General features: G+C 40.6%; 1 protein-coding gene across 4 annotated transcripts in view; it reads left to right on the top strand.

Annotated features, from left to right (window-relative positions):
* Positions 1-455: 455 nt before the first annotated feature.
* The window catches only part of MCTP2 (multiple C2 and transmembrane domain containing 2), a 185,183-nt gene continuing 158,613 nt past the window's right edge, over positions 456-27,025 (top strand). For all 4 annotated transcript variants that reach the window (XM_063089286.1, XM_063089283.1, XM_063089282.1 and 1 more), the window contains exons 1-3: positions 456-920; positions 14,221-14,283; positions 15,570-15,678. In XM_063089286.1, the coding sequence (XP_062945356.1) occupies positions 456-920; positions 14,221-14,283; positions 15,570-15,678 (637 nt within the window). The remainder of the gene's footprint in view (positions 921-14,220; positions 14,284-15,569; positions 15,679-27,025) is intronic.

Raw genomic sequence — 27,025 nt, 5'->3', positions numbered from 1 at the left:
CAGAGACTGTTTACCGATCCCTGGTTTAGAGACATGGAAAGACATCCCCGGCCTTTGATCATATTGATGAAAAGCTGCTGTAATTGTTCTAGTAAATGTCTTTCCCTGGAGAAGAAATAAGAAAGTAATCTTTCTATGAAGCATTTTTTGGTATCAACCTTATAATCTTCATTCATTGCTTTTATGTTTCTATAACTAATAAAACTCTTAAATATTATGTTTTTTAAAAATGCTTTTTTCCAGTGTTTGTGGAAGTTGCCAATCCTCTGTTTCAATCTCGATCACTTAGTGGAAAGTATGAGATTTTTGAGTCACGTTTTCTACTTCGATGTGCCCTACCTCCCTAACCAGGTTCATGTTCTCTCTCCTCGTGCTCTGTCTATAGGACTCACTGAAGTTGTTTTGAGTAGAGGCACAGTCGTGTAAGGAGTGGCTTGTTGGGTCTTCATGCAGCCATGGATCTGGATAAACCATCTGTCTGGGGCTCATTGAAACAGCGGACCAGGCCATTGTTCATCAACTTGAGCAAGAAGAAGTTGAAAAAGAGCCCAAGTAAGCCCGTGGACTTAAGGGCAAGGCGTCACCTGGACCGCCGCCTCAGTCTCTCTGTGCCTGACCTCCTGGAGGCTGACGCCTTGGCCCCCGGGGGTGGGCCGTACTCTGGGCCCCAGTCATCCTATACATCGGTGCCCAGCAGCCTGTCCACTGCAGGCATCTTTCCCAAGAGTAGCAGTAGCTCCTTGAAGCAGTCTGAAGAGGAATTGGATTGGAGCCAGGAAGAAGCAAGCCACCTCCATGTGGCGGAAACAGACTCGGAGGAGCTGTACGCCTCTCCAGCTGAGGAGAGACAGGTGTCCAGCAACAGCATCTTCGATCTTCAGAAAACTCCCTTTGGAGGGGAAGCTCCAGAAGAGCCAGAGGTGAGACCAGGGCTGGGCATGCTCCAGTTTCTTTTTCTTTTTTTCTGTTTTTTTTTCAAGCACATTCAGTGCCCTTGGAAAATATAGTTAGGAGTTATTTTTGTGGTTAGCTTGGATGGGGAGGATGTCATTTACAAGAATTTAAATTAATGCAATATTGATTGCACCCAATGTTCCCATTAGTTTTAGGGTTGACCTCTATATATTTTAAAATGATTACAAATAAACTCTCTGGGACACTTTTAGGCATTAAAAGCTCTATTGGATGAGTTTTATTTTTTTCAACTCCTGACAAAGAAATTAAAAGCATCACTTTTCCTCTAACTTTTCATTTAAGTACAAGAAAAGAAATCAATCACCAAGTTGCTAAATTGTGTTTGGATCATAAATTTAATTAGTTTTTTAAATTCCTCCCTTATTGACAATGAAGTAGGTTTCAGTGTTGAAGTAAGAGGTTAATTTTTCAGTATTCCAGGTTAGTGTTACAATTGCATAGAAAACTGGTTATTCAACTGGAATTTTTTTTTTTTTTTTTGTCTTTTTCGTGACCAGCACTCAGCCAGTGAGTGCACCGGCCATTCCTATATAGGATCCGAACCTGGGGCGGGAGCGTCGGAGCGTCGCTGCACTCTCGGCGCCGCACTCTCCCGAGTGCGCCACGGGCTTGGCCCATCAACTGGAATTTTTTAGTTTTACTTTTAGAACCAAAGCTGATTGATTATGCCGTATATTTGGGTTTAGCTGGGGAAAAGGGATCATGGATATTCTGAGGACGCCCGGGCCATATTCTTTAGGAAGCATTAATATGTTTAGAAACCACGACCCATTAAATGACATTTCTTAAATTTTACTTTACTTTTTTCTGTTTGGCATTAACATTTATGAAATCCTTTTTGTAAAAACTTTATGATTGTTTACTGTTATGTATAAATTTGAAATATTAGGGTACTTTAAAAAGTTGATGGAAAAATAGAATTGAAAGATAAATACAAATCTTTCTGTGAACTTTTTGAAGATGCCTGGTATGCGTTTCCCCTAAGCAAAATGCAAATTAAGTGAATTATTAAACTAGATCAGTATGGGGGAGGTAAAATGTTGAATTATTTACTGAAGTTAATCTTCACCTACTTTTTATTTCTTATCTGAACAGTAAAAATGAGTGCGCTTCTTGGCTTTGATATGCTAACATTTTCAAATGACAAGGGTTTTTTTTTTTTTAAAGCCTCTGCTGTTAAACTGTGTTAGCACTTTAGAAGTCTTGTGTTAGCACTTTAGAAGTCTTTGTTGAATAATGCAAATATTTGAATGCTGCTCTAGACCAGGCACTATAAATGTTGCTATTGGAAATAGAGGTGGGCTAGAGAGTGACTCCCCGCCTCAAGCTGTGATCTGCTGGGAGACAGCCTTGCACACCATGAAACATAGCATGAGACAACAAGATATCAAAGATGTCATTGCAAAACATCCAAGCTGGTTTCCTGGCAGCTCAGTGGATGGAGATCAGTGTGTGGGGAATGAGGGTGTGTCATGTGTGAGGCAGTGTCCAAGCTGGCACAGAGATGAGCACATTTGCCAGGTGAGGAAATATGGCAAACCCAGGCCTGAAGTGTGCATGGGTGCAGTTGGGCATGGGGAGCAGTTTGCTCTACCTGGGAAGTGTTCTGGTGGGATGTATGTCTGGAAGGGTGAACAGCACTGAAGGGCTAGTCAGTGAAGGTGGAATGGATGGTTGGTTGTGGTGGCTCTTTTCTCTGGGCTAAAGCAATGTGCCTGGGATCAGCAGAATCTTTCAAGGATAGGTTCTGGAGCATTTGATTTTTTCTCTTAACTCAGCCATTTTTTTTAAAACCTTCTTTCTTGTAAAAGAATCTTTTGCTTCTCTTTTCATGCCCTAGGAAGTATAAGATAGAGACTGAGACAGATTCTTTCTTCCATGGTGGAGGTTCTTGCCACTTGAGTGCCATTTATCTGCTTGGTGGCATGTTTGCAGAGAGTGGAGGGACTGGATTGCAGCTAATCAGACCTCTAGTATCATATGTGGTCAAGTGTAGTTCTGCCTCCCTACCCCCTTCGCCTGCTCTTCCTCCCTCTCCTGCCTGCATGGGGTGGGTCTCTCACACTACCTGAGGATCCAGAGTTCATGGCATGGTATAGAACAACTGCTTCCTTATCTTCTCCACTAGGCTGTATTAATTTGGAGGATGGACATGCCTGGAGGAGACACATTCAACTTGTCTTTCTTTTCTAAGGGCCTAGCTCTGTGCCTGGCACATAGCATGTGCTCAATCAGTATTTGCTTAATACAAGAATTAAGGATAGCAATGTGTGCATTCAGGCTAAGGATAAATACTGGTGTCCTCACTCATAAGTGGGAGCTAAGAAAGAAAAAGAAGGAAGGAAAGAAAGACCACAGTGGTGCATTGGACTTGCAGAAGGAGAGAACGTACCTTGGGATACAAAGTGTTGTGGGGGAGAGAAAGGGAGGTGGAGGGAGGTTGGGGGTAATTGGGTGGGGACACGGGGTACAAATGCAATTTGTGGTAATGGGTATGCTGCCAGTATGAATCTGGTCTTCACATGGTGGGCCTGAGGGGTGATGGTCAGCTCTGTATCTCATGAATATTCATAACCAATTAAAAAAAAAACTAATAGAATTTTTACCAAAAGTTCTCTACAGTTTATGACTTAATTAATCAACATCTTTAAAAAAAAAATATACCGTAAATGAAATCTCTTTTTATATGATGTTAATTAAAAATATAGAGAGGTTTAGGCAGGTGTAAGCTTTTTGGCCTAAGTGTTACACTAATTTTAAATCTGAATTTATCATCTCTGTCTTTTTTTAAACGACGGAAGTCTTGCTGAATTTGTGCCGTTTGAGAATTTTGGAGTTGGTTCATCTGTATTGGGGTCTGGCTCATCTGTTTCTACCTAATGAATAGCCAATGGCTTTCTGTGACTTTCACAGAATGAGGGAAACAAAGGAGGAGGAAGGAAGGGGTGAACACGTGACAAGCTTGTGCACAACAAGGACAATGGGATGTTTCCTAAGTATCCTCCGTGTTGCTTGTTTTGTTTGTAGCTTTGTTTTGTTTGTAGCTGTGTTTTGTTTCTAGAATAAGGGTAAGGCAAGGGACTCCTGTGGTCTGGGGGCCCACTAGGCATTCAGGTTTGTCCATTTGTGTTGCATATAACAAAATACCTGGAACTGGGTAATTTGTAAGAAAACAAAATTTACTGCTTACAGTTTCAGAAGCTGGGAAGTGCAAAGTCCAGGGGACACATCTGGTGAGGGATTTCTTTGGTGCTGGCTTTACAGCAATGCAGGGGTCTCACATGGCAGAAAATGGTAGAGCAGAGAGAGACCCTCACTGGCTCTTCTTTTAAAGTCCTCAGAACCACGTCCAGATCACCATTATTAATCCATTCACCATGACATGGTCCAACAATACAATCACCTCTTCAAGGCCCTTCCTTTCAGTTACCGTAATAGAATTTCCCACCTTCTTAACACTGTCACAGTGGGGGACAAGTTTCCAATACCTGGAACTTTGAGGAACATGACTTAAGCTTCAGTGAGTTTGGGGAGCATTCAATCCACGGAGGGTTTATCTCACCTGTTTTGTGCCAGTGCTGGTTTGGGGCCTAGCTGATCTTGTAGCGGTGGGATTGGAACCCAAATATCAGTAATGTCTGAATTCGAGTCACTTTCCAGTCCTGCCAGTGTCAGTAAAGAAAGTGAAGTACTGCTTTGCGGTTATGGGAAAATGGAATGATTGGGCACAGGAGGGCAGCGAGGCTGGGGAAAGGGTGAAGGAGTGTGAGAATGTGGACAGAGGAGGAGCCTGGAGTTGTCAGTGCAGGGTTTGAACCGGCCATAACCCCCAATGGGAGAAAGTAGGCTTAGAACAAAGGGCACGTCAGTAGACGAGGATTCCACCCTTCTCTTCAGTCCCCGATTCGTATCGCACTGGTTATGCCACAAAAACTATTCTCAACTTGGCCTGGTAGAATTCCCTGTCTCCCTGAAGTGTCCCCACAAATGCAGACCACCATTTCTTGGCAATATCACCAATAGTCACCTAGTTGCTCAAGGCAGAAACATGTGAACAATGTTAGACTGTTTTACTCTCTTCGCTTTTCATCTTGAGTGAAGTCTTCACCTATCCATCATCTCACGTGGGTTTCCTCCTCCCTTACCTGCTCCATTCTTCTCTTACTGAATCCTTCGCACTCTTCAGGGGGCAGCTGAAATCCTCCTTTTCTGTGGTGCTTTTCCAGAATACGCAGTCAATATAATTGCCCTGCCTTTGCTTTCACAGCATGCCACTTTTGCTGTGACTGAGTGCTAGCCTCAGTTTACTTTGTGTAGAGATCTGTAGAGAGAGGAGGGACTACAACAGGTGGAGGAGGGAGAAGGGAAGGCAGACTGGTACTGGGTACGTCGCCGTGCTCCTAGACCTGTATTAGTGGCCATCTAGCTTTGAGCACTGACTCATGATAACCAAATGGTCATGAGACTGAGCTATGGATGGCAATCACAACTAATGGACAATGACAATTACGTATTATATCAACTCTAACATTTCTTTTCATATAAATAGCTGCATTCTTTATTGTCAGCAAGTTACTTTGGAAGTCAAATCATAATCAACCCCTATTTCATGAACTTGTTAGGAGAAATGATCATGTCAGGGCCTGAAAATACTTGAAAGTTGTGTATTAGGTGCTTTTGCTCTTTGAAGTCAGCCTACGTAGAAATCACATCAGAATCAGGAGGTTGGTGACTATGAGTCACTGCCAGGGAAATGGAGGGGTTTCATGGGAAAGGCATTTGGTACTCAGGCCATCTCAGTAATGATAACTCTACAAGTGAGAGTGTGGTGTGCTCACGCTTTGCTAGGGCCACCTTCAGCTATCTCTGTGTGCAGACCTGTCTAGTCAAGGAAGCCGGGATCCTTAAAATCCCATGGCATAGGCTCTCTCTGCCCTCTGAGCAAGTCCAAACTTCTACCTAGGCTTTTTTTGCATGACCTCTCCCTTTTTCTGATTGACACATTATTTCATCAGTTGTATATTACCCCTTTCAGTCAGACTGATACCGGAACATGGTGACCTAGTGACCATATTGTGTCCTTTAGGTGACTTCATATGTCTGGTGTCTGATGGATAAAGAGTAATTGCTAGGGACTGAATCGTGTCCCTCTCATCTCAAATTCATATGTTTGAAGCCCTAACTTCCCCACGTATCTATGTTGGCAATATGACCTCCAGGAGGTGATTCAGGTTAAATGAGGTTATAACCACGGAGCCCTGATCCAATAGAAATGCTATCCTTATAAAAAAGGAAGAGACATCATCAGAGATCTGTCTTTTCCCCCTGTGTGAGGACATGGCAAGAAGGTGGCCATCTGCAGGCCAGGAAGTGAGCCCTCACCAGGAATGAAGTCAGCCAGCACCTTGGCCTTGGACTGTCAGCTTCTAGAACTGTGAGAAATAAATTTCAGTTGTTTACACCTTCCAGTCAGGGTATGTTGTAATAGCCTGAACTAAGACAGTGGTCTCAGAGTTTCATTCTGAGATGATCTCATTGCTCTTGACACCAAGACTCAGGGCTGAGGAAAAAGTAAGAACACCTTGAAATACTGCCAGACACCAATGCCACTGTATACAGATGGTCATGTATATATAAAATTAGTTACTTAATTGGTTAGAAATCTGTCTCTTTTTGTTAGATTGTAAGCTCCTGAAGAGTGAAATTATGTCTTTTTTCTCTCAGCCTTTCTGCAAACCCTGCCCATGTGAAAATATATTGATTCATGTTGTCTCTGCAGCTGACTTTCAAGCCACCAGCCACCGCTTGGTGCTCTGGGGCTATGAGCAACCCAGTGGGTTGGGGAAGATGGTGATACACAGGGGCTCTGGGCAGGTGGGGTGATTTCTAAAGGAATTCCTAAGGGTTGGATTAAATGTAAAGAAGCTAAAGTTAGGGAAACTCAGAGGGAGAGGAGCTTATTTTATCTTCTTTCCCACTTATCTTGCTTTTTCTCCTCATTTCCTTCCCCAATCAGCATTCCTCAGGTAGTTATTTTACAAGGTCCTTTACATGCCCTATAAAATCATTCTCATCTGGTTCCTGTCCTCAGTGTTGATGACAGAATTGAGATTAGACCCAGATATTGAAAAAAAATGCCCAGCATCACCAGGAAGTCTGTAGTCAGCTAGATAACAAGTTGGGGTAAGATGAGAGTGGTTATTCCGAGCAGGGTGGTCAGAAACCTTGAAAGGACGCTTCATGAGGATGAGTACTACTCACACATGCGGAGAGTAACACAGAACAGTTAAGTTTCATGTCCCAGAGGCTAGAAAAATAGCTCTTAGTCACAAGTACCTAACAAATACTTACTACTATGATGGTGGTTGTATTTATTAGTGTTATTATAGTTATTCTTAACATTGTTTTTTTTTTTTCTCAGAATGAAATAGAGGGTTAGAGAGTTTTAATAACTTGCCTAATGTCATTCAGCTAGTAAGTGTTAGATCCAGGATCTAAATCCAGGTTGGTCTGAATCCTAAGCCTGTGCGTGGAACTGTGTGTATAACGTGAGTTTGGAACTGCTGTTCTACCACATAGGAGAACTCAGAACTGGAGATCCAGCAAATTTGATCATGAAAGGAAGCCATTTATTTTTCTATGTTCACTGTGCCCTTTTGTTTATTTATTTATTTATTTTGGTGGTTGGCTGGTGTGGGGATCCAAACCCCACTGTACCCTTTTAAACACAGGGATAATTATAGCAGTAGAATGTATTTATTGTCAAAAAAAAAAAAAAAAAAAAAGAATGTACTTATTGTCATGGTCAATAGCTAAAAATCATGAATGCAAAGATGAGACCCGCAGGTAATTCTACAATGGGGTGTGTCCTTCCCTGACATTTCATTTGCAGTTGGGGTTGTCAACAGCTAGCTTTGGTGTTAGTTTATGTGGGTGAGTTGAGTCGTTTAGCGACATTCCCCATTGGGATATTTCCAGAAACTCTGCTTGGCAACCACAGAGCTTCAGTTTAGTGACCACAAAGAAGCAAAGTGACAAACCACAGAGGAGAGGAAACCACCTCCAGCTTGCAACAATTAAACAAGTACGTCAATCTCTCTACACTTCAATGATGTGTTCTTTACCCTTTTTGTTTGATCTCAAAAATCATACCTCAACATCCAGGTGGCAGTGAGGCAGGTACGTAAGCCAGGTCCCAAGGACGTCGTGGGCCTGGGCTTCTTTTTCTTTTTCCCTCCCTCCTCCCCAGTCTGTTGAACACTTACTGTGTGCTGATGCTGATTCAGATCCAGGCATCAGGGACACAGTAGCCAACAAAACAGACACAAATTTACTCCCTCATGAAGTTCCCATTCTGTAGGGTGGCAGGTGACAGACAAATTCAGAAAATGATGTGTCATGGAGAGAAATAAAACAGAGAAGGTCTTTGGGAGCGCTGGGGTGGAGGTGCTGCTGTTTTGAACAGAGTGGTCAGGAAAGACCTCTTCTGAGAAGATGAGCTTTACATTAATACCTCCAGGAGTAGAGGGAGCATGTTGTGTGCATATCTGGAGAAAAAGCATTTCAGGAGGAGAGAGCAGCATGTATAAAGGCCCTGGGGTGGCAGGAGCGTGCCTGGTGTGTTTCACGAAGAGCAAGGAAGGGGAGGGGATGAGGTTGGCAGTGGTAGGGGATGTCAGATGAGGAGCAGAGGCCGAATGACACAGGGCTTTCCCATCCTGCCACGCTACTCCAGCAGACTATAACAACTACCTGGGACGCTCAGTGGGTAGGATGCTGAGGACTACCCTGGGCTCAATGCTGTGACACTCACAGGCAGGGCAGAACAGATCAGCAGCATGTTGGCAGTGCTTGCCACACCTGCTGCAGACACTGGGAACAGCAATAAGTAAGCTTTGCCTTGGAAGGGAGCTCTGGAGGGAGCATTGCACAGACTGGTGGGCCGTGTGCAGAGGGGAGATGACATTGTCATGAGGCTTCACCAGCCAGCACTTTAACTCAGTTGGGAACATTGGTGGGAATTATGGGAGGGATTTGGTGCTGGCCATCTTTGTACAGATTTTTGCTCCATTCTTCCCAAACACATCCACTGTTTGAATAATAATAATATGATATTAATGATAGAATAGCAGCACCAATCTAATACCACTTACTGAGAGGTTGTATGTAAGGAGCTCTGCTAGGTGCTATGTAAGTATCATCTCACTGGGCCATGTCTGTTTGGTTTACTGTATATCCAAAGAGCCTAACACAGTGTCTGGTCCAGAGAAGATGCTCAGTAAATATCCTTTGATGAATTAATTTTTTTCCTAACAACCTATAAGGTAAGTATTTTTTTTTTCCTCCCTTTGAGAAATGTTCCCATGTCTTGAATTTTAAGTAAATTTATTAAGGACACAAAGCTAGAAAGTAGCAAAAATGGGATTTGAACTCAGGTCTTCTGACTCCAGAGCCTTGTTTCCTGCTGTGCAGTGCTCCCTCCCAGATGTTGGGCAAGGTGTGCTGTTTTTGTGTTCTCCTGGCACAGTTGTGGTACAGTAGAAAGAGTGGAGTGCCCTGAACACTTGTGTAGGCCTGCCTTTCTTGCCTCCTTTTGGCCACTATGTAGCCTTCTCGCTGTGGCTTCTTTATTTGTAAATTGGTGATATTAATGACAGCCTGTGGACTCCTTATAAGAAGGTATTAGGAGTGTGTATTTGTGGATTAGAAAATTCTAAGCAGATGTAAAGAGAATATTATTTTGAAGTATCTCTTGCTAATAAGCATGCTAAAAATTTATGGAAGGTCAGTGGACAGATATTTCTGAATCAATAAAAGTTTTAGAGCATTTTACCAGGGGTTGTCAAGCTTTTTTGGTTAAGGGCCAGATAATAAACATCTTTGACTTTGTGGGCCATATGGTCTCTGTCATAACTACTGAATTCTGGTGGTATAGCATGGAATCATCCATAAATTATACACAAATGAATAGGTGGGGTTGGATTTTTAAATTAACTTTATTTGTAAAAATAAGTACTGGGCTAGATTTGACTCACAGGCTGTCATTTGCAGACTGCTGTTTTGTACCATCATGTTACTGAGCAGGGTGCATGCACACACACACACACGATTTATATTTTCTTTGTTAAATAGTTAATATTGCAGGGTAATCCCTTTTAGAGAACAGTCTTGGGGATGAGAGAAAACTAAATGTTATACCTTTATTATATGATCAATAGTCTCCTGAAAAGTTGTGTGAAGATGTGATATAAATAGACTTGGCCATTTGGTAGACCTGACTTTTTCTGAACAGACATTCCCATTTTGACCCCTAATGGCCAGGTAGCTCATTTTTTATTCTATCACTGTGTCCAGTTGCTGCTTAATGTTCAGTCATCTGATCCCTTCTGATTATTTTGTCACTTCTTTTCTGTGCAGGTGTTTGTGCTTTGACTCCTATAGTCCTAAATATTTGTATTCTTAATGGCCTAGATGTGGGTTATAGAATTAAATAAATATGTATTTATATGTATACACACACACACACTTTGCTACACTCATATACTATAATAGAGTAGTTCTCAAAGAATTTATAATTGATCTTCTCAGCCAACTTTTTACTCTTATTTAGCTTTTCTGGATGTGGGCTTATGTTTTCTTCCACTAAAGTTTAAACAGCCAGTGATTGTTTACATAGTTTATCATTTGGCTTCCTGTGTATACTTCAGGGTAAGGTCTTTCAGACAACCACATGGGAGGCGGTATTTGTACAAGATCACATTTAGTGTATACAAAAGGGAAATGTTGTTTATTAACATCAGTGTCCTTACTCTCAAGATCCTTGATGGCTAGAGGAGATTTTCTTTTTTAAATAATTCATTTGTCCATTCTAATATCTCCCCATACCCTGCTGAATTTTAATAATTTTACATTCTTGTAGATGGAGAATTCTCATCTAGAGAACATACAAAATGTGTATTACTTTCCCACGAATTTCAATTTAGCATGTTAGAATGGAAATATCAATGCAAACTCACTGCCATTAAAAAAACACACCAACCCCCCCCCAAAAAAAACTACTTACCTAAAAGGCAGTGGTAAGAGTTGTATGAGAGATATTAAGATATTAATGCTGTATTTCTGAATACTTGTATTTAGTCAGTTTTGTTATATTAAGATTTATTAGCTTTAATAATATTCAAAATTATTTCTCTTTTCCTAGGTGTATACTTGAAAACAATTTGTTTGAACTTGTTAAAATCAATGCTTAACAGATAAACAATCTATAGTACACCTGTAGATGGAAAACTACTCAGGAAAAAAATATTATTATATAGGTGACAACTTGGGTAGATTTCAGAGGCATTATGCTGAGTGAAAGATGCCGGTCTCCAAAGTTTATATTCTGTATGATTCCACTTATATAATATTCTGGAAAAGATAAAACTATATGAAAACAGGTCAGTGGTTGCCATGTGTTTGGAGAGTTGAGAGAGGATTTAACCATGGTGGAATAGCATAAATGAGTTTTTTTGGATGATAGAACTGTTCTTTATCCTGACTGTAGTGGCGGTTATACAAATATAAATGTGTGTTAAAAATCATGGCACTGTACACACATGCAAAATGGCAGTATTACTGTGTGTTAAATTTTTTTAAAAAGTAAAATAAAAAATTCAGAGTGCTTGATTATGCTTACTGAGAACATAAAAAAAAATCTTCTAATGGTAGTGGTATACTAGGGGTTCCTGATGATTTAAATATTAAATTGTGCTCTTTTCAATGAAAAACTAAGTCATTGATATAGTTGCTAGGTTTACAAAGAAGGTGAAAATAATATGTCTTATACTCAATGGATAACAGCTTAGGCTCTATGCAAGAGTGTAGGAGAATATTCAAAGTTATGTGTCTCCCAGTGGCTATAACTTGGTCGTCCTGTGCGTATGGAACATTTTGCTGTTCTTTATGGTAATCATTTTCCTACCTTGGTGTTTATATATGGTTTGTGACAGTTACGGTGGCCATGGGAACCATAACTTTAAGTTCTGTGACTTTTCTATGAGTAAAACCAGCCATAATGTTGAATTAATGTCATTCCTCACTTTGAGTTTTCATGTTGTTATTGCATTCTTGAATAAAAGCTCTGAGATCATTTTGGATAGCATGTAAGTGGAGGTGGTTATGTGGAATAATTTTGCCATTTAATTAGCTCATCACTGAGTACAGTCAGGCCAACTTGGGAGCATATATATGGCATGCCGGTGGGAGAGGTTTAGGCATCCATCCATTCACTCCTCCGCTTGAAAGTAGAAGATGCCAGACCACTATGATCCTTGGCTGATACCATCCACTTTAAACCGAAATTCTGATCCCAGCCTCGGTAGTTTTGTGGAAGTGTCTTCAAACAGGATTGGCTAAGTGTAGCATTAATTCATTTAATAAAACTGAAGACAATAGTGGGAGATTTTCGGGCTGCAGAACATCAGATAACACCAGTTACTGTTGGTTCTGTGATTGCCACTGTAAATCAGGCAGAAATTGACTGAATTTCTGGGAAATAACATATGGTGTAAAAGGCATGCAAATAACTCTTTTGACATTGGGAGCATTGAATAAGGTTCTGATTGTTGTCATAAAGCAGTCTTCAGACACTCCCGCCCAGCTCACCTGGGTGTCTTTTTATACATATCACATATAGGAGGTACCAAGAACCAGAGGGAGAGGTTGTTTGGCAAAGGACCTGCTGCATCCTTATTTGTCTGCTATCAGGCTGAGCTCCACATTGAGAGTCTGGGCTCTTTTCCTGCCTGGGCAGTGATGGTACTTCCAGGGCTGGGGGACACAGTGACCAGAGTGCTGGGGCCCTTAGAGAAAGCTCCAAGTGCCTGAAATCACCCTTGATCCTGTGCGAGTTCATCTGAATTGAACACAATGTAGTCACAGTCTAGGACCATTAGACCTGGGGCTGGTGGGGGAAGAGGCAGACGTGAGAAACACAGAACTGTGGGGCCTCCGTTCTTCCCAGCTGAGGGGCTGTGAGGCTCCAAGTCATCTCATGGTCAGGGCTCCTTTCTGCCCTGTCGCAACCCTTCTTGAGGTCACTGCATGCAGAGGTGGTGGGACAGAGAGACCCTGCTTGTTTGCAAAGTCCTCACCAGCCCTCTCGGGACTGAAAAATTGCCCTTCTGGTCTGAAACCAGTATTTCAGAAGCTCCGCTTGAGAGACATTGTGTGTCTTAGAAGGCAACCTGCCATCCAGGCAGGATCTCTGAATTGTGTCCAGGGCCCCCAAATGGTTGCTGTGGATGGGAAGGACCAATGTCATCAGTGTCCCTGGTCCCCACCTCCATCTTCAGTGGTTCCTGGTTATCTAAGCAATCTCCACAGGCCTGCTTCCTATCTCCAAACCATACATGACCTTGGACTTACCAGCCTTCTTTGGAGAAGAAAATCTCAGCTTTTTCACACAAGACATCAGCACAGCCTGATGTGCCAGACAAACAGGAGCGTACTCAAATTTCTGGGAGGCCATTTGTTCATGTCCCCTCCACTCTGCCTTTCTCTGCAGACAGCTGTCCTCCACTCAGCCCAGAAACCTTGTAAAGTCCCAGGGCTCTTCTGGACCCCTCCTTTGTGCATATAAAACCTGACACAAATGAGGAGTCTACTCTATCCGGTACTAACCACTGAGTGATGTGGTCTTCCCAGCCCTGTGCAATCGTTTCCTGGGTATGGGAGGCATATTTAAATTAGGAAACATAGACACCTCCTATTCTGGGGTCATTTGTTCAGAATTTTCGTTTCTTAGATTTTGTTTGAAACGTTTCCTGCCTGACTAACATGCTCAGTTCTCTGGATCCTGAGTTGCCCATTTTTCTTTGGAGGCTGGGGGCAGGGCGGGCCCACACTAGGAGGCATCAGGCAAGATGGCCCAGCTGCTCCAGTTCCTGCACTGGGAGCAAAGCTATTTGTATGCTAGGTCTGTGGGTGAACTAGGGATGCCCGACTGGCCCAGCAGGAGATTGCAGTTTGCCTTACCTACGCTCTGATCAATGACTTAGATGGCAGGGACCACAGCCAGAATGACGCCACAGAGTCTACTTCTTGCCAATTCTTGCGACACAAACAGGAAGGCAGCCCGCACATGTGAAACTGGGCGTGCAGATGTCAAATTTCCAAAGGGAAAGACCTGATAAAGGACATCTTTCATAGGTTGATATTCTTTTGCTTTTTTAAATCGGGCATTTTTTTTCTTTTTATTTACAGAAGCTATGTGGAGGTGGTGATCTGAATTCTTCTATGACATCTCAACAGTTCGAAGAACATTCTGTGAGTGGCATTTCTTAAAAACAAATACTGAAGTAATTATGGTAAATATTTCTCAATCAGATGTTTGGGTTTTTATGTCTATGCTGCTTTTATTTTTAAAGAATGGCAAACTGTATCCACCTACAAAAACAGGCTTGCACATTTTAGCTGGAAGAGATTAATTCAGTGTCTATTGATTTGTCAGACTGGGATAGTCTTCTAAAAATACAGAGCAGCTATGAAATTGAGTGAGATTGTAAAGGAGACAGAGCTATTTTGAAGTGCTCTGAAACTTTCAAAAGAATGTCAAGGGCAGCTTAGCCACAGGATCAATTAATTGAAAGTCTAATAAGTGAATGATAAATGATTTTGTCTGTCCTTTTTGCGGAAAGGCAGAAATTTGAACTGGCTCAAAACTTCAACTGGATTCATGTAATAAACATTCAAAAATAGACTTGAATTCAACATTGTGCCTTGTAGGAGTTGGTGCATTCCTGGAGATAGAAGTGACTGAGCTGGGGGGAAGTGATGTGACATTGAGGGTAAGAGTAGGAGACACCAATGCTAGGTTCCAGAAAATGAGATACAATGTAGCAAAGTCGGGAGAGCAATGCACAGAGACAGTATGTCCCCAGTGGACACAGGGGAGAAGCTCATGTGGGATGGACACAGGGGCTCAGGAGGGGATTAGCTGAGTGTGGAGAACTGAAATTTTATTGCACGTGGAGGAGGTCTACCAGAGTAGATGGTGGTTGGTGGGAAGGGCAGAGAAGAGGGAGACATGTGACATCTGCGCTTGCAAGTAGGGACACATGTGTGTGCAAGCCAGCCCCTCCCCTGCAGCTGCAGTTCTGCACACAGTTTCCTCTCGGCACTCCACAGTGAGGTTTGGGATATGGAATCCTATGGTAAGTTACTGAGTTTAAGGGCATTTAGGAGGTTGGCATGCTACTTATCTAATTCTTGGAGAGTTAATATTGCAGAAATATGTGATGGCTTCTGAATTCTGATAAAATCCCACTGGGGATACATGTAAAGGACATGTTGATAGAACAGTGTTATTATTATTATTATTATTATTATTATTATTATTATTATTATTATTATTATATTTTTCTCTGAGTCTGTTGCTTATCCCTAATTTTACAGCCTCCTTTGTCCTCCATATTATCAAAGTGCTGGGAGTTGGGGATAATACTTGACCATATAGTGACCTTTATTTACCCCCTTAAATTAAGAAGTATCTTCGAAATTCTCTTGTTTGGGCCCAAGCCACACTGACTTACCTGCTTTCTCCATCTATGCAGACTCTTGGAGAAGCGGGTGATGGCTTGAGTAACCTCCCTAGCCCTTTCGCATACCTGCTCACCATACACCTGAAGGAAGGTCGGAATCTGGTGGTCCGAGATCGCTGTGGTAAGGCCTAGGCTCTCTTATGCTGTTCGTAGCATGAAAATATCTTTCTATGTCCTTTTTTTTTTTTTTATTGGTGGCTGGCTGGTAGGGGGATCTGAACCCTTGAACTTGGTGTTATCAGCACCATGCTCTAACCAAGTAAGATAAATGGCCAGCCATCTGCCTACGCTAGTATCAATGTTGTTGGTCAACATGTTTCATCTCAGTGTGGTTTAGAACAGATGGAGGTCAAGTCTAAGGTTTCCATATATAAGACATTTGCAGCAAGTTATTTAACCACACTGAACCATACCATCCTTTTTTATTACTAAATTAATAATACTAATAATCACATAAAGTTATTTTAAAATGAAATGTAATAACTATGATGGCTTTATGCCTGATAACTGCTCAAGAAAATGTTCCTTTACTCCTACTTCTTTAATTATCCATGAGAAAGATGTGAGTACACCCTTAATATCAGGTCATCAACCATACAAATTGATGAAAATGCCTTTAAACCACCTCCCTTCCGGAACGCTCCTACACTGTTGGTGGGACTGTAAATTAGTACAACCACTATGGAAAACAGTATGGAGGTTTCTCAAACAACTACAGATAGATCTACCATATAATCCAGCAATCCCGCTTCTAGGTATATACCCAAAGGAATGGAAATCATTATGTCCAAGGGATACCTGCACTCCCATGTTCATCACAGCTCTATTTACAATAGCCAAAATATCGAACCAACCTAAATGCCCATCAACGGATGACTGGATAAGGAAAATGTGGTACATATAGACCATGGAATACTAAATTGCCATAAAAAAGAGTGAAATTCTGCTATTCACAGTAACATGGATGAGCTTGGGGTAAATCATGTTAAGTGAAATAAGCCAGACACAGAGGGAAAAATACTGCATGTCTTCACTCATAAGTGGGAGCTAGGAGATAAAGGAGAGAGGCAAGAAAGACCACAGTGGTGTGTTGGACTTGCAGAGGGAGAGAGCAGACCTAGGGTTGCAGAGTGGGGTGGGGAAAAGGGGGAGGGGGAGGGTGGTTGGGGATTATTGGGTGGGGGACATGGGGAACAATCACAATTCATAATAATGGGCATGCTACTAGTATTAATCTGGCCATCACATCTTGGGCACAAGTGGTGAAAGTCAGCTTGTCCATATGAATATGGAATATTCATAACCAATAGAATGAATGAATGAATGAATAAATAAACAAACAAACAAACAAACAAACAAACAAACCACCTCCCTTCCATCTTGAAATCCCCCTGGACTCTCTCTAAGAGCTGTTATTTTTTTGTGATTGTTTTGTTCACCTTCTCCACGTATCTTTATACATTTCCGTGTGTGCGTGTGTGTGTGCATGCGTGCGTGTGTGTATACCTATATATTTTTCTAAATTTAGATAATCTGTATTGTCCATATTGTTCTGCAATAGCTTTTTTTTTTTAACTTTACAACATGTCTTCAAGATTGATTATGATTTTCCATGTAAGTGTGTCTTCTTTCTTTTAAATACCACATAATACTACATAGTATAATGTTTTATTTATTTGTTCCACTAATGAAGATTGCTGGTTTTTTGTTTTTGTTTTTGTTTTCCAGCAGTACAAACAATGCTGTAAGGAGCATACCATATATGCCTCTGTGCACAAAGATATACCTTTGATAAAGATACACCTAACACGTGTTTAAGAGGGGACAGTGACGCCAGACTGCCTTGGCTTCTCCATTTATTGCTGTGTGATTTTAGAAATGTTCCTTGACCTCTCTATACCTTACATTCCTCATCTGTAAAATGAGATAGTAATGTTAACCTATCTTATAAGCTACTAGAAGCATTGTAGGCATTAACTTAGATAAAGTGTCCAGTTTTTGTTTGAGTTTTTTCTTGTAAATTGTTGTAATTCTTTATAATTTTCAGTATTAATATTTGTGCGTTGTATATTACAAATATTTTCTCTGAGTCTGTTGCTTATCCCTAATTTTACAGCTTCCTTTGTCCTTCAGAGGTTTTTAAATTTCATACATCTTTGTTTTCCTTATTATTATTTTTAAAAAATTTATTGTGTTTAGTAGTTGAGGCCTTTTTCTTCTACAGAGTTCTGTGTGTTGTCTCCGGTCTCGGCCAGTTTCTCCTGTTGCTTCCTCTCTGCTCTGGTGTGCAGAACCTTTTCAGTGAAGGAAGGGCCTCTTGCCTCTTTGAGCTGTCCTCTGTGTCTCTTAGCTTCTCTTTCTCGTTCTTCCCATGACTTTTTCCTCTCAGGAAGAATTCCTTGGCTTGATCTTCTAGTTTGTTCATTATTATTATTATTTTTTGTCAATCGTTAACATTGTGCTATTCTGTTTATTTATTGAGTTGTCATTTAAACTTTTTTTTTTTTATAACTGCCCATTTTTGTTTTATGCCACCTCTTTTTGAGAATACTACATATCCATTTAAAATGTCCCGCTGGGCACTCCATCTCTTGGATATCAGTTTATTGTATTCTCTGCCTCTCTTTTAGCATATTAGTTTCTTTTGCACATTGGACTCTCTGAAGAGATCTGCTCATCTGTTCATTTGTGTGTCCTTATTCCCTGTCTGTGGGGGCTGTTTTGCTCTCTGTGTCCGTCCCTCAGGGACGGTAAGGAGGGTTGGGACATGCAGCTGGACAGGGTGAGCTGGTAGTTCGGACTGGGTTCATTCCTCCTGGTTGTCACCTGCCACCTAAAGACTTTCTTTCTGGCTTACTGCTTGTGCTCTCTGTTCCTACTTGTCCTCAAGTCTCCTTGCTGGTCATTGCTTAGCTCAAGGGAAAGGGCAGTGCCAGCCCGTCCAGCTGCTCTGTGTACACTACACCTGCCGGTCACGCTGAGGTTGCTCAGGCCATCTTCTGCTTCTCAGATCTGCTGCCTCCAAGTCTGGGCATTCCTGGTTCACCTGCCACACACTCCCCCATCCCCCCACCCACCCACCCCTCCCTACCTCTGCCCCAGAAACCTTTTTGGTCTGACTCTCTACTGCTCATGTTTCGGGCTATAGATTCTTTCATTAATCTGATGTCACCTGACTTCCATCTTTCAGAGCTGTATGAACTGTGTCCTTTTTTCCCCCCTTAAACAAAATTTCTCTCTCTTGCTCATATTTTCTCAGATGTGGCATTTCAAAATAGTGGTAGCTGGTAAATAGTGTTTTCTATCAAAATAATAATTTCTTAGCTATCAGTTGTCTCATTCTTGTGCTTTGTTACTGTTATATACATATCCACTTTAATAGATGATCTCCTATGTTATTTTAATGATTTGGGGCAGATAGCATTTTATGCCTAAAATAAAGTCTGAGAGACATGATCATAAATCAACATAAAGTTACCTCCCACAAAGGTCCCAATTCTTGCTCAGAACCTACACAGTGTCCAGTGGATGCTCTGTCACATGATGTCACTGTCAAGTTCCTTTTGTGACAACTTATCTAGAGATTACAAGAGTGTTCTAGAGAGAGTGTATTTAACTTAACTAAGAAGTATACATGTGCTAATTTAAATTTTTGGAATTCCCCCAATAGTAAGTAACTTTGGGGATGTGCATAGGCCCTGGACCTCCTCTCTGGGTCAGCTATCCTTTTCCACTTTTTCCCATCTTTTTTTGTTCTTTCTCCCTTATTAGTGTAAGTTATCAGATGACACCATCCTTGATATTTAACAGTGATACAGTTAGTTACAGAAGATTCCTAGTAGATGGTCAGTAAACTCATTAGATGATGAAGCCCTTACACATATCAGAAAATGAATGAAACAGTAGGGTTTATGTGCACTTGCTCCATACCTTGATGTTTTAAGACCAAAGGAGAGAGCATAGTCTATGCTTTAACCCCAGCCATGGTGATCTCTATCTGCTTAATTTCATCAGAGTTAAAACATCATGTGAGAATTTAGCTTTTGTCTTGTATAAACCTAATATAATCCAAGTATGTATACCCAATAAAGAGTCTAGGTCATAAACTGTGCTGTTTCAGCACTGATTTCTTTAGAAACCAGTAGTGTTTGTTCTTGTCCATTTTCTTTTATTTATTGGGAGGATTAATCAATATCTATTAAGAAAATAACCCAATCCCAGCTAGTTCTTTTTTTATATCATGGGGTGTAGTGTGCCTTCCCGTACTGTGATTATGTTAATTTCTGCTTGATTCTCACAAGCATGAGTTAGCGAACAGGGTATGAACAAGAGCCCACTCAAGGCAAGAGAGCATCTGGGTGTCCACTGTAAATTTAAGCAGGGGTCATAATTGCTGGTACATGTGGCACCACTCCTGCCTCCTTTGCCTAGGACTGATATTGCTTATCATTACAGCATCGTTTTCTATGGAATCCAACCCAGCCCCAGAATTTTATCTGATACAGCCCGTTGGACTAATAGTTCTCAAACTTGAATGAGAATCAGAACATCCTGGAGAACTTATAAAAATATACTTTGCTGAGCCCCACACCCTGAGTTTCTGATTAAGTGGGTGTGGGGGGCTTGAGAATTTGTATTTCTAACAAGGTCGTAGGAGATACTAATGCTGCTGCTCCAGGGACCCCACTTTGAGAACCGTTGCTCTAGGCAGCCACAATGTTGGTGCTGGCGCTTGAGAAGAAACACATGCTTCTCCTGGTAGGGAGACCGTCCCCTCTTGATCATGTTAGCTACAGCACTTTATTTTCCTGGGGCTTTATCTCATTACCTGTGTATTCTCCAGCACCGGCTTCAAGCTTTATTTAATTCGTATGCACTGAACATAATTTCATTTGGTATTAGCTCAATTTGGTATTAACATCATTAGGTACAGGAAACTGTGTGATATGCCAAAGTACTGTACATAAAAGGCTTTTTGAATTATCTATGCATTTACAATATTCTATATAACATGTTCCCCAGTTCTATGGCTATAAGACCAATAGCTGATTGTTGCAATACTAAATATCCTTCAATATCTATTCAAATTGCACTTCTATGTAGTCTTTCACATTTTTCAGTCATAATCTCCCTCTCAACTCAATCATATAATTTCACCTTTCTAAAACATACACCTTAAGTGGATAAATGATTGGTCTGTCCTATTAAGCTATTGGTGCGATATTAGCTGGGAGAATAGTTTATTCAGCTTTGTATGCCCTACTGTGCCATATTGGTGGTTTATACATAGAATGCTTTTAATAAATTTTAGTTCTTCATTAAAGAAATCCAATGTCAGTGCTGGACTTAAAAGGAGCTTTAAGGGCTCTAGGAACAGGGAAAATATCTTTCCAGAAGGGAACAGGATTTATTCGCTCACTCACTTGGTCAGCAAGCTTGTCTTGAGTTCCTGCAATGAAATAAGCACTTTACTGCCACTCTACTGGGACCTTGAGGTTAAAGTTAGGAAAAATCATCTATGTGATTTTAGAGATGAAAAATATTATACAGATCACCTGGCCAAACTGCTAACTTAATGGAAGCTTTCATTAAGGAAATCCAAGTGTAGAAATTAAACAACTTGTTCAAGATCTCATAGGGAGGCAAGACTCAGAGCAGACGGGGTGGCTCAGTGGGATGAGGAAAGGATTTGGAAGTTATATCATACTTCTTGGCTTTGTGACTTGCTTGGGCAACTTATTTAACTTCTCTGAAATTTAATGTACCCAACTGTAAAATGGGCATGATATAACTTGCCTTGTAATGTTATTGTAAGAATTGAAAATAAAAAGTATATATAACATAGGGCCCTACATATAGAAAATAGCCACTAAATGATGTGTTTTGTTATAATTAATTTTAAATACTATTAATGAAAATTGCCCATGTTCCTGACTCCCAGTGAGAGCTCTTTCCTGTGTTCCATGTCAGCTCCCCCATCAGTGAACTTGGGCAATCTGTCAGTATTCCTCTGCCCTCTCTCTATGCTTTATCTTCAGTATAGGGATTTGTTTATATTTTATTTTCCTTATATGGAATCATGTATTTAATTTTTAAATAAAAAATTCAACAGTTCAAATTGATCAAATACTGATTTTTGATTATGACAGAGGCTCTTTTAAAATGTAATCAAATGTGTTAGCAACTTTGATTATAGAGGGGCAGCCAGAGGATCTTTAATTTCAATTGCACAGTCCCTGTTTTTGAATTTTTAGAGAGAAAAACCATTTTTGATGGACCATTCCCTGATTAGGATAAAGTTCAGCATTTTCTTTGATTCTTACAAAACTACTACAGCTTAAGTAACTTTTTGTCTAGAATATGGATTGGCAAACTTTTTATGTGCAAGGCCAAATAGTAAACATTTTAGGCTTTATGGGCCACAAAGACAATTCTTCACCTCTGTTGGCATAGTAGAAAACAGCCATAGATAATATGTAAACAAATGGGCATGGTTATGTTCCCATAAAACTTTATTTACAAAAACAAATTCAGTGGGCTGAATTTGACCAATAGGCCAAATTTTGCTGAACTCTGTCTAGAATATTATGATCTTATTTTTGGATTCTTGCTCTGAAAAACTTCTCTAGAATCATTATTTAGAATAAAGAAGGCATAATCTAATTAGGCAACGTATCAGTACATTTCTGTTGCTTATAACAGAATACCTGAAACTAGGTAATTTATATAGAAATGAAATTTATTTCTTATAGTTTCAGAAGCTGGGAAGTCTGAAGTCCAGGGAACACATCTGGTGAGGACCTTCTTCTGGGTGGGAACTCTCTACAGGGTCCCGTGGTGACCAGGGTGTCACATGGTGAGAATGACCTAAGCAAGAGCTAATCTGCTCATTCACTCTCCTTATAACGCCATCAGAACCACACCCATTACTCCATGAATGGATCAATCCATCTATGAGGGCACAGTCCTCACAATCTAATCACCTTTTAAAGGCCCCACCTTTTAAATACCATTATTGGATTTTCTACCCTCTGTACACTGTTACAAGGGGAGTCAAGTTTCCAATACATGAACTTTCAGGGGACACATTTAACCCATCACAGGCAGTTAAGAAGATTTGATGCTCATGTTTTCAATGGAACTATCTAGGAAGCATCTCTGTAATGTGACATAAAATAATGAAGGAAAATCTGAGGTACTGGGTCGTAAAAAGTCCCTGGGCAGTGGAGTGAAAAATGAGGTTATTTCTCTCAGGAAAACACAGCTCTGACAAACCTCAAGACAGGGCATTAAAGAGTACTTACAGAGGGGCTCGCCAGTTAGCTCAGTGTTGGTTAGAGCGCAGTGTTGGTAACATCAAGGTCTAGGGTTCAGATCCCCATACTGGCCAGCTGATCAAGGAAAAAAAAAAGTGCTTACAGAGTCTGTGGCTGAGGATTGGAAATTTTCAGTCACTTTGCCCATCAGGCAAAAAGGAGAGCAAAGCGCCTCTAACACCAGAGTGCCTTCTCTCTGTCATGATGCTATCAGCCAGGGGCTGGAAAATGGACTTCATTGGTATAAAGTGCTGTGAAGGACTATATCTAAATTCCTCACCTCCCTGGCTCAAACACAGAGCAGATTTGTTAAGTAGACTAACAATGTGTGATTTTGAGGTTTTCTGGGGTTTGTGATGAAGTTTGCTAAACTATAAGTTGCTAATTGTTCTTTGCAAAGAGTCAGAGGGAGCTCTGACTTCAGAACCGTGGACAGATTCAGCAATGGTGTCAGAAAAGGGGAAAAGGGTAGTGTTATGTAGTTGCTCCCCAGGGCATCTGGGGTCTTTAGTTGTCAGAAGTTCTATCCCTTGTACAGAGCGTATGTGTATGTGTGTTTGTGTGTGCAGATAAAACAAACCCAGAAAAACCTACTATATCATGGGAGGCTGAGAAGTTTGATTTAGGTAGCCTTACAAGTGTGACCACATTTAGAGGGTTGCTCCTTGCAGGTGCTTTTCCAGTTCTTCAAGAATTTCCTTTGAATATGTGGCATGTGGTCCTTCAGCCTTTACTAGACTAGATCCAGTATCGGGGAGCTCAATACTAAATTAAGCAGCCCCATTTTTTTGCTGGACAACTTTGGTTACTGTAGTGGTCTTTTTAGGAATGAGTCTTACTCAAATGCTGGAAATTGTCCGGGCATTGCCTTGAGCTCTCCTCCTTTTGCAATCTACAGGACAAAAATCATGGCCTTGCCCTCTATCTCTGCTTTCTGTCTCAGACATCACCTGTCTGTCTGTCCCTGTCTGACCCCTCCCCTCTTCTATCCCTCTCATCTTATTTTTCTTTCTTCTTTCTGCTCCCTTTTCCTCACTCTAATTTTTTTTTTCCCTTTTACTCTTTTATATTCCACACTTTCTTCTCATTTTTTTTCCTGGGTGGCTATGCATGATGTATTTTTGACCAAACAAGACTTCTCTGCCCGTTTGAAGTTCATGATCTGAGTCAATATGTAGTAGCTCTTTGCGGTCTTAAATTTTGAGACTGACAAAGCAGAAGGAGTATGATATGACTAATCAATTTTAAGTCAGCTGCTTCATAATTTGGTTGACGCATAGAGGAAATTGGATACTGGCTCAATTTCCCACGGAAGAGAATGTGGCTGAGAAGTTATTCTTGTGTCTTAGAGCTGGAGTGCCCATGCCAGCAGCCCTGTATATCGGGCTTGGCTTGAGCTTCAGCACTGTGACACGGGCAGGTCTCTTGTCCTGGGCAAAATGCTCAGTTCATACCCCCTTAAATCCTAGAGCGTTAACTCCTGGAAAACAGCAGCCCCACATTAAACCCCTATGTTTTCTCTTGATGTTAAGGCAGCTTCCTGCAGCGGACCGAAAGAATACTACGTTGCTGATGCCCTCTAGTGGCCACTGTGCAGTGTTGCAAAAGGGAAAGAAAAGTCTATTAAAGTAACATTAATTACTAGGGCCATAAAAATCACTTCAGCTGCAGGTTGGGGGCTAATCGTCTTCTTTTTGATGTGAATTTTAGGTGATGAAAATTCGTGACCCATTCATCCAGAAAACTTCTCTTTCTCCATTTGCAACACAGGTAGATATGTGACATTTATTTTTAGAGCAGTGACAGCTTCATTTGCAGATTACAGAAAAAATGCATTAGACTAGTCATTTTCATATTTGAAAGGAGTAGTGTAAAGACTTAAAGATCCTCCCAATAATGTGAAAATTCTGCTACATGATAGGTGTTTAGTAAATTACTAAATTGTTACCAAAATATTCAAATGTAAGGTAGCTCTGATTTAAGTCCTATTTTCCTTTTGCTATTTAGTAAGCTAATTTTTATGATTATATAATTTTTATGATTACACATTTTTTCTTTATAAAGAAACATCAGTCTTGTATTAAACCTAGAAAGAAATGTATTTTCCTTGTTGCGGCTATAATTGAGAGATAGGTGGGTGTTTCTAGAACTCTGTGTTGTGTACTGAGGAGCAGCATTATAGCTTCCCATCAGGAAAGCTGTGTTCTAGATGGGATACACTGAGGAATTCATCCCCTCAGCTCTCTGGGTGACTCTGCTGGGCTGGGGCCAGCCCTCAGCAGTCTCTTCCATATACCCTACTGTGCCCTACAAAAATGATCATTTTCTTTTAAAAGTACAATGATGTGTAGTGTTGGGAAGCACGGGATAGTGGGTAAGAGTTACAGACTTTGAACATGGACTATCTGAGTTTGAAGACTAGCACAGAAGCTATTGAGCAATGAGACTACTAGGCATGTGGTTAGTATTAACCTGGTGTATGTACTTAGGAGGGGAGATCTGGAACATAGTAACATACAATAAACTTTAGCTGTTATTATTGCTGTGTGAATGTTTATGGTTATTCTTGTTATAGTTATTTTCGTTTGGGTTTTGTTTTTGTATTTCCTTGCAGGAAAAAGAATGACTTTGTGACTTTTCCATTAGTTTTATTATAGGCCCTCCTTCCCAATTTCATCTATTTTTTTTTTTTTTTTGCAACTATTGTATATCGTTTTACATTTCTACTCTTTTTGAGATAGATTTTGCACCCTACCACTACCACCTCCAACCTGGATGTATTAGTCAATTTCTGTTGCTTATAACAAAATACATGGAACTGGGTATTTTGTAAGGAAAATGAAATTTATTGCTTACAGTTTCAGAGACTGGGAAGTCCAAAGTCCAGAGAACACATCTGGTGAGGGTCTTCTTTGGTGGCTTTACAGCAATACAGGGGTTTCACATGGCAGAAAATGGTGGATCAGAGAGAGAGACTCTCATGTTCTCTCCTTTTAAAGCCCTCAGAACCACACTCACGACCATCATTAAACCATCAACTTAATCACCTCTTTAAAGCCCCACCTTTCAATTACCATAATAGGTTTTCCCACCCTCAGCAGTTACAGAGGGGACTAAGTTTTGGGGGGACATCAATCCACAGCACTGGGCAGAGGGTGATGATGATTGATAAAGGTGTTTTCTGAGGCCAGTTTTTGTGTTCTGTGACAGAGCAGAAATGAACATTATTTGAATAACAACTCTATTGTGGGTTGATGGTTTTATTTTCTCCGTCTTACATTTGACCATGAAAATGCCCCTTAAATATTATAGTGACCAACATGGGGAAAACTGGTGCAGATGAAGGCACCCCCCTAAGTTGTCACTTACTGCAGTTTTAACTGAATGTACAAGTACTGCACTGATCTGATTTTTTTTTCAGTTTTTCTTTCAGAAGTAAAATAGGATCTATTTTTTAAGTGGCTCAATTAACTGCTGCTTTTCCTTACACATATTTTTCTATATTATAACAATTTTATTTTGAAAAGAAAGTAAAAGCTTAACAGTGCGTCCTGTTTTGTTGAGTCAATGTTCCAGATGAGGTTGTTCTACATTTTTCCTAGTAGAAACAATGACACAGCAAACGTTCGTATGCCTGAATCTGTATGTACCACTTTCTTTATTTCTTTGCAAGTCAGTTATTGAGGTGGATTGGATTTTTTCGATTGCATGATCTGAGCATTTCAAGATTCTCATTACAGAATTGCCAGTTTACTCTGGAGAAAGGCCTAAATTTAGCTGACCCACTGGTGGCGTGAAGGGATCCATTTTCTTTTCTCACCAACTGTGTATGTGGAATATCGTTGTTAATTTGATAGAAGGAAAGTATTATCTTGTTTTTGTTTTAATTTGTATTTGTATTAATAAATTTTGACCCTTACATTGTGTGTAGCCCACTACATCCATTGTTTCCTGAATATGTTCACGTATCTTTTTCTCATTTGTCATTTGCCTTTTAATCTTGTTTATAAAAAGTTTTTTGTTCCCAAAATCTTTTTAGTCTTATAATTCTATTCTGGAGAGTATCTTCTTTTATTTTTGTACCTAGAAAGGCCTTTTCTCTCTTGAGAGCTGTACACGTTAACCTGTATTTCTTATCTTTTTCTGTCTGGT

This window comes from Cynocephalus volans, chromosome 3 (genome assembly GCF_027409185.1).
Source record: "Cynocephalus volans isolate mCynVol1 chromosome 3, mCynVol1.pri, whole genome shotgun sequence".
NCBI lineage: Eukaryota > Metazoa > Chordata > Mammalia > Dermoptera > Cynocephalidae > Cynocephalus > Cynocephalus volans.
The sequence above is the reverse complement of the archived record's forward strand: the minus strand, read 5'-3'. Positions and strand labels throughout refer to the sequence as shown.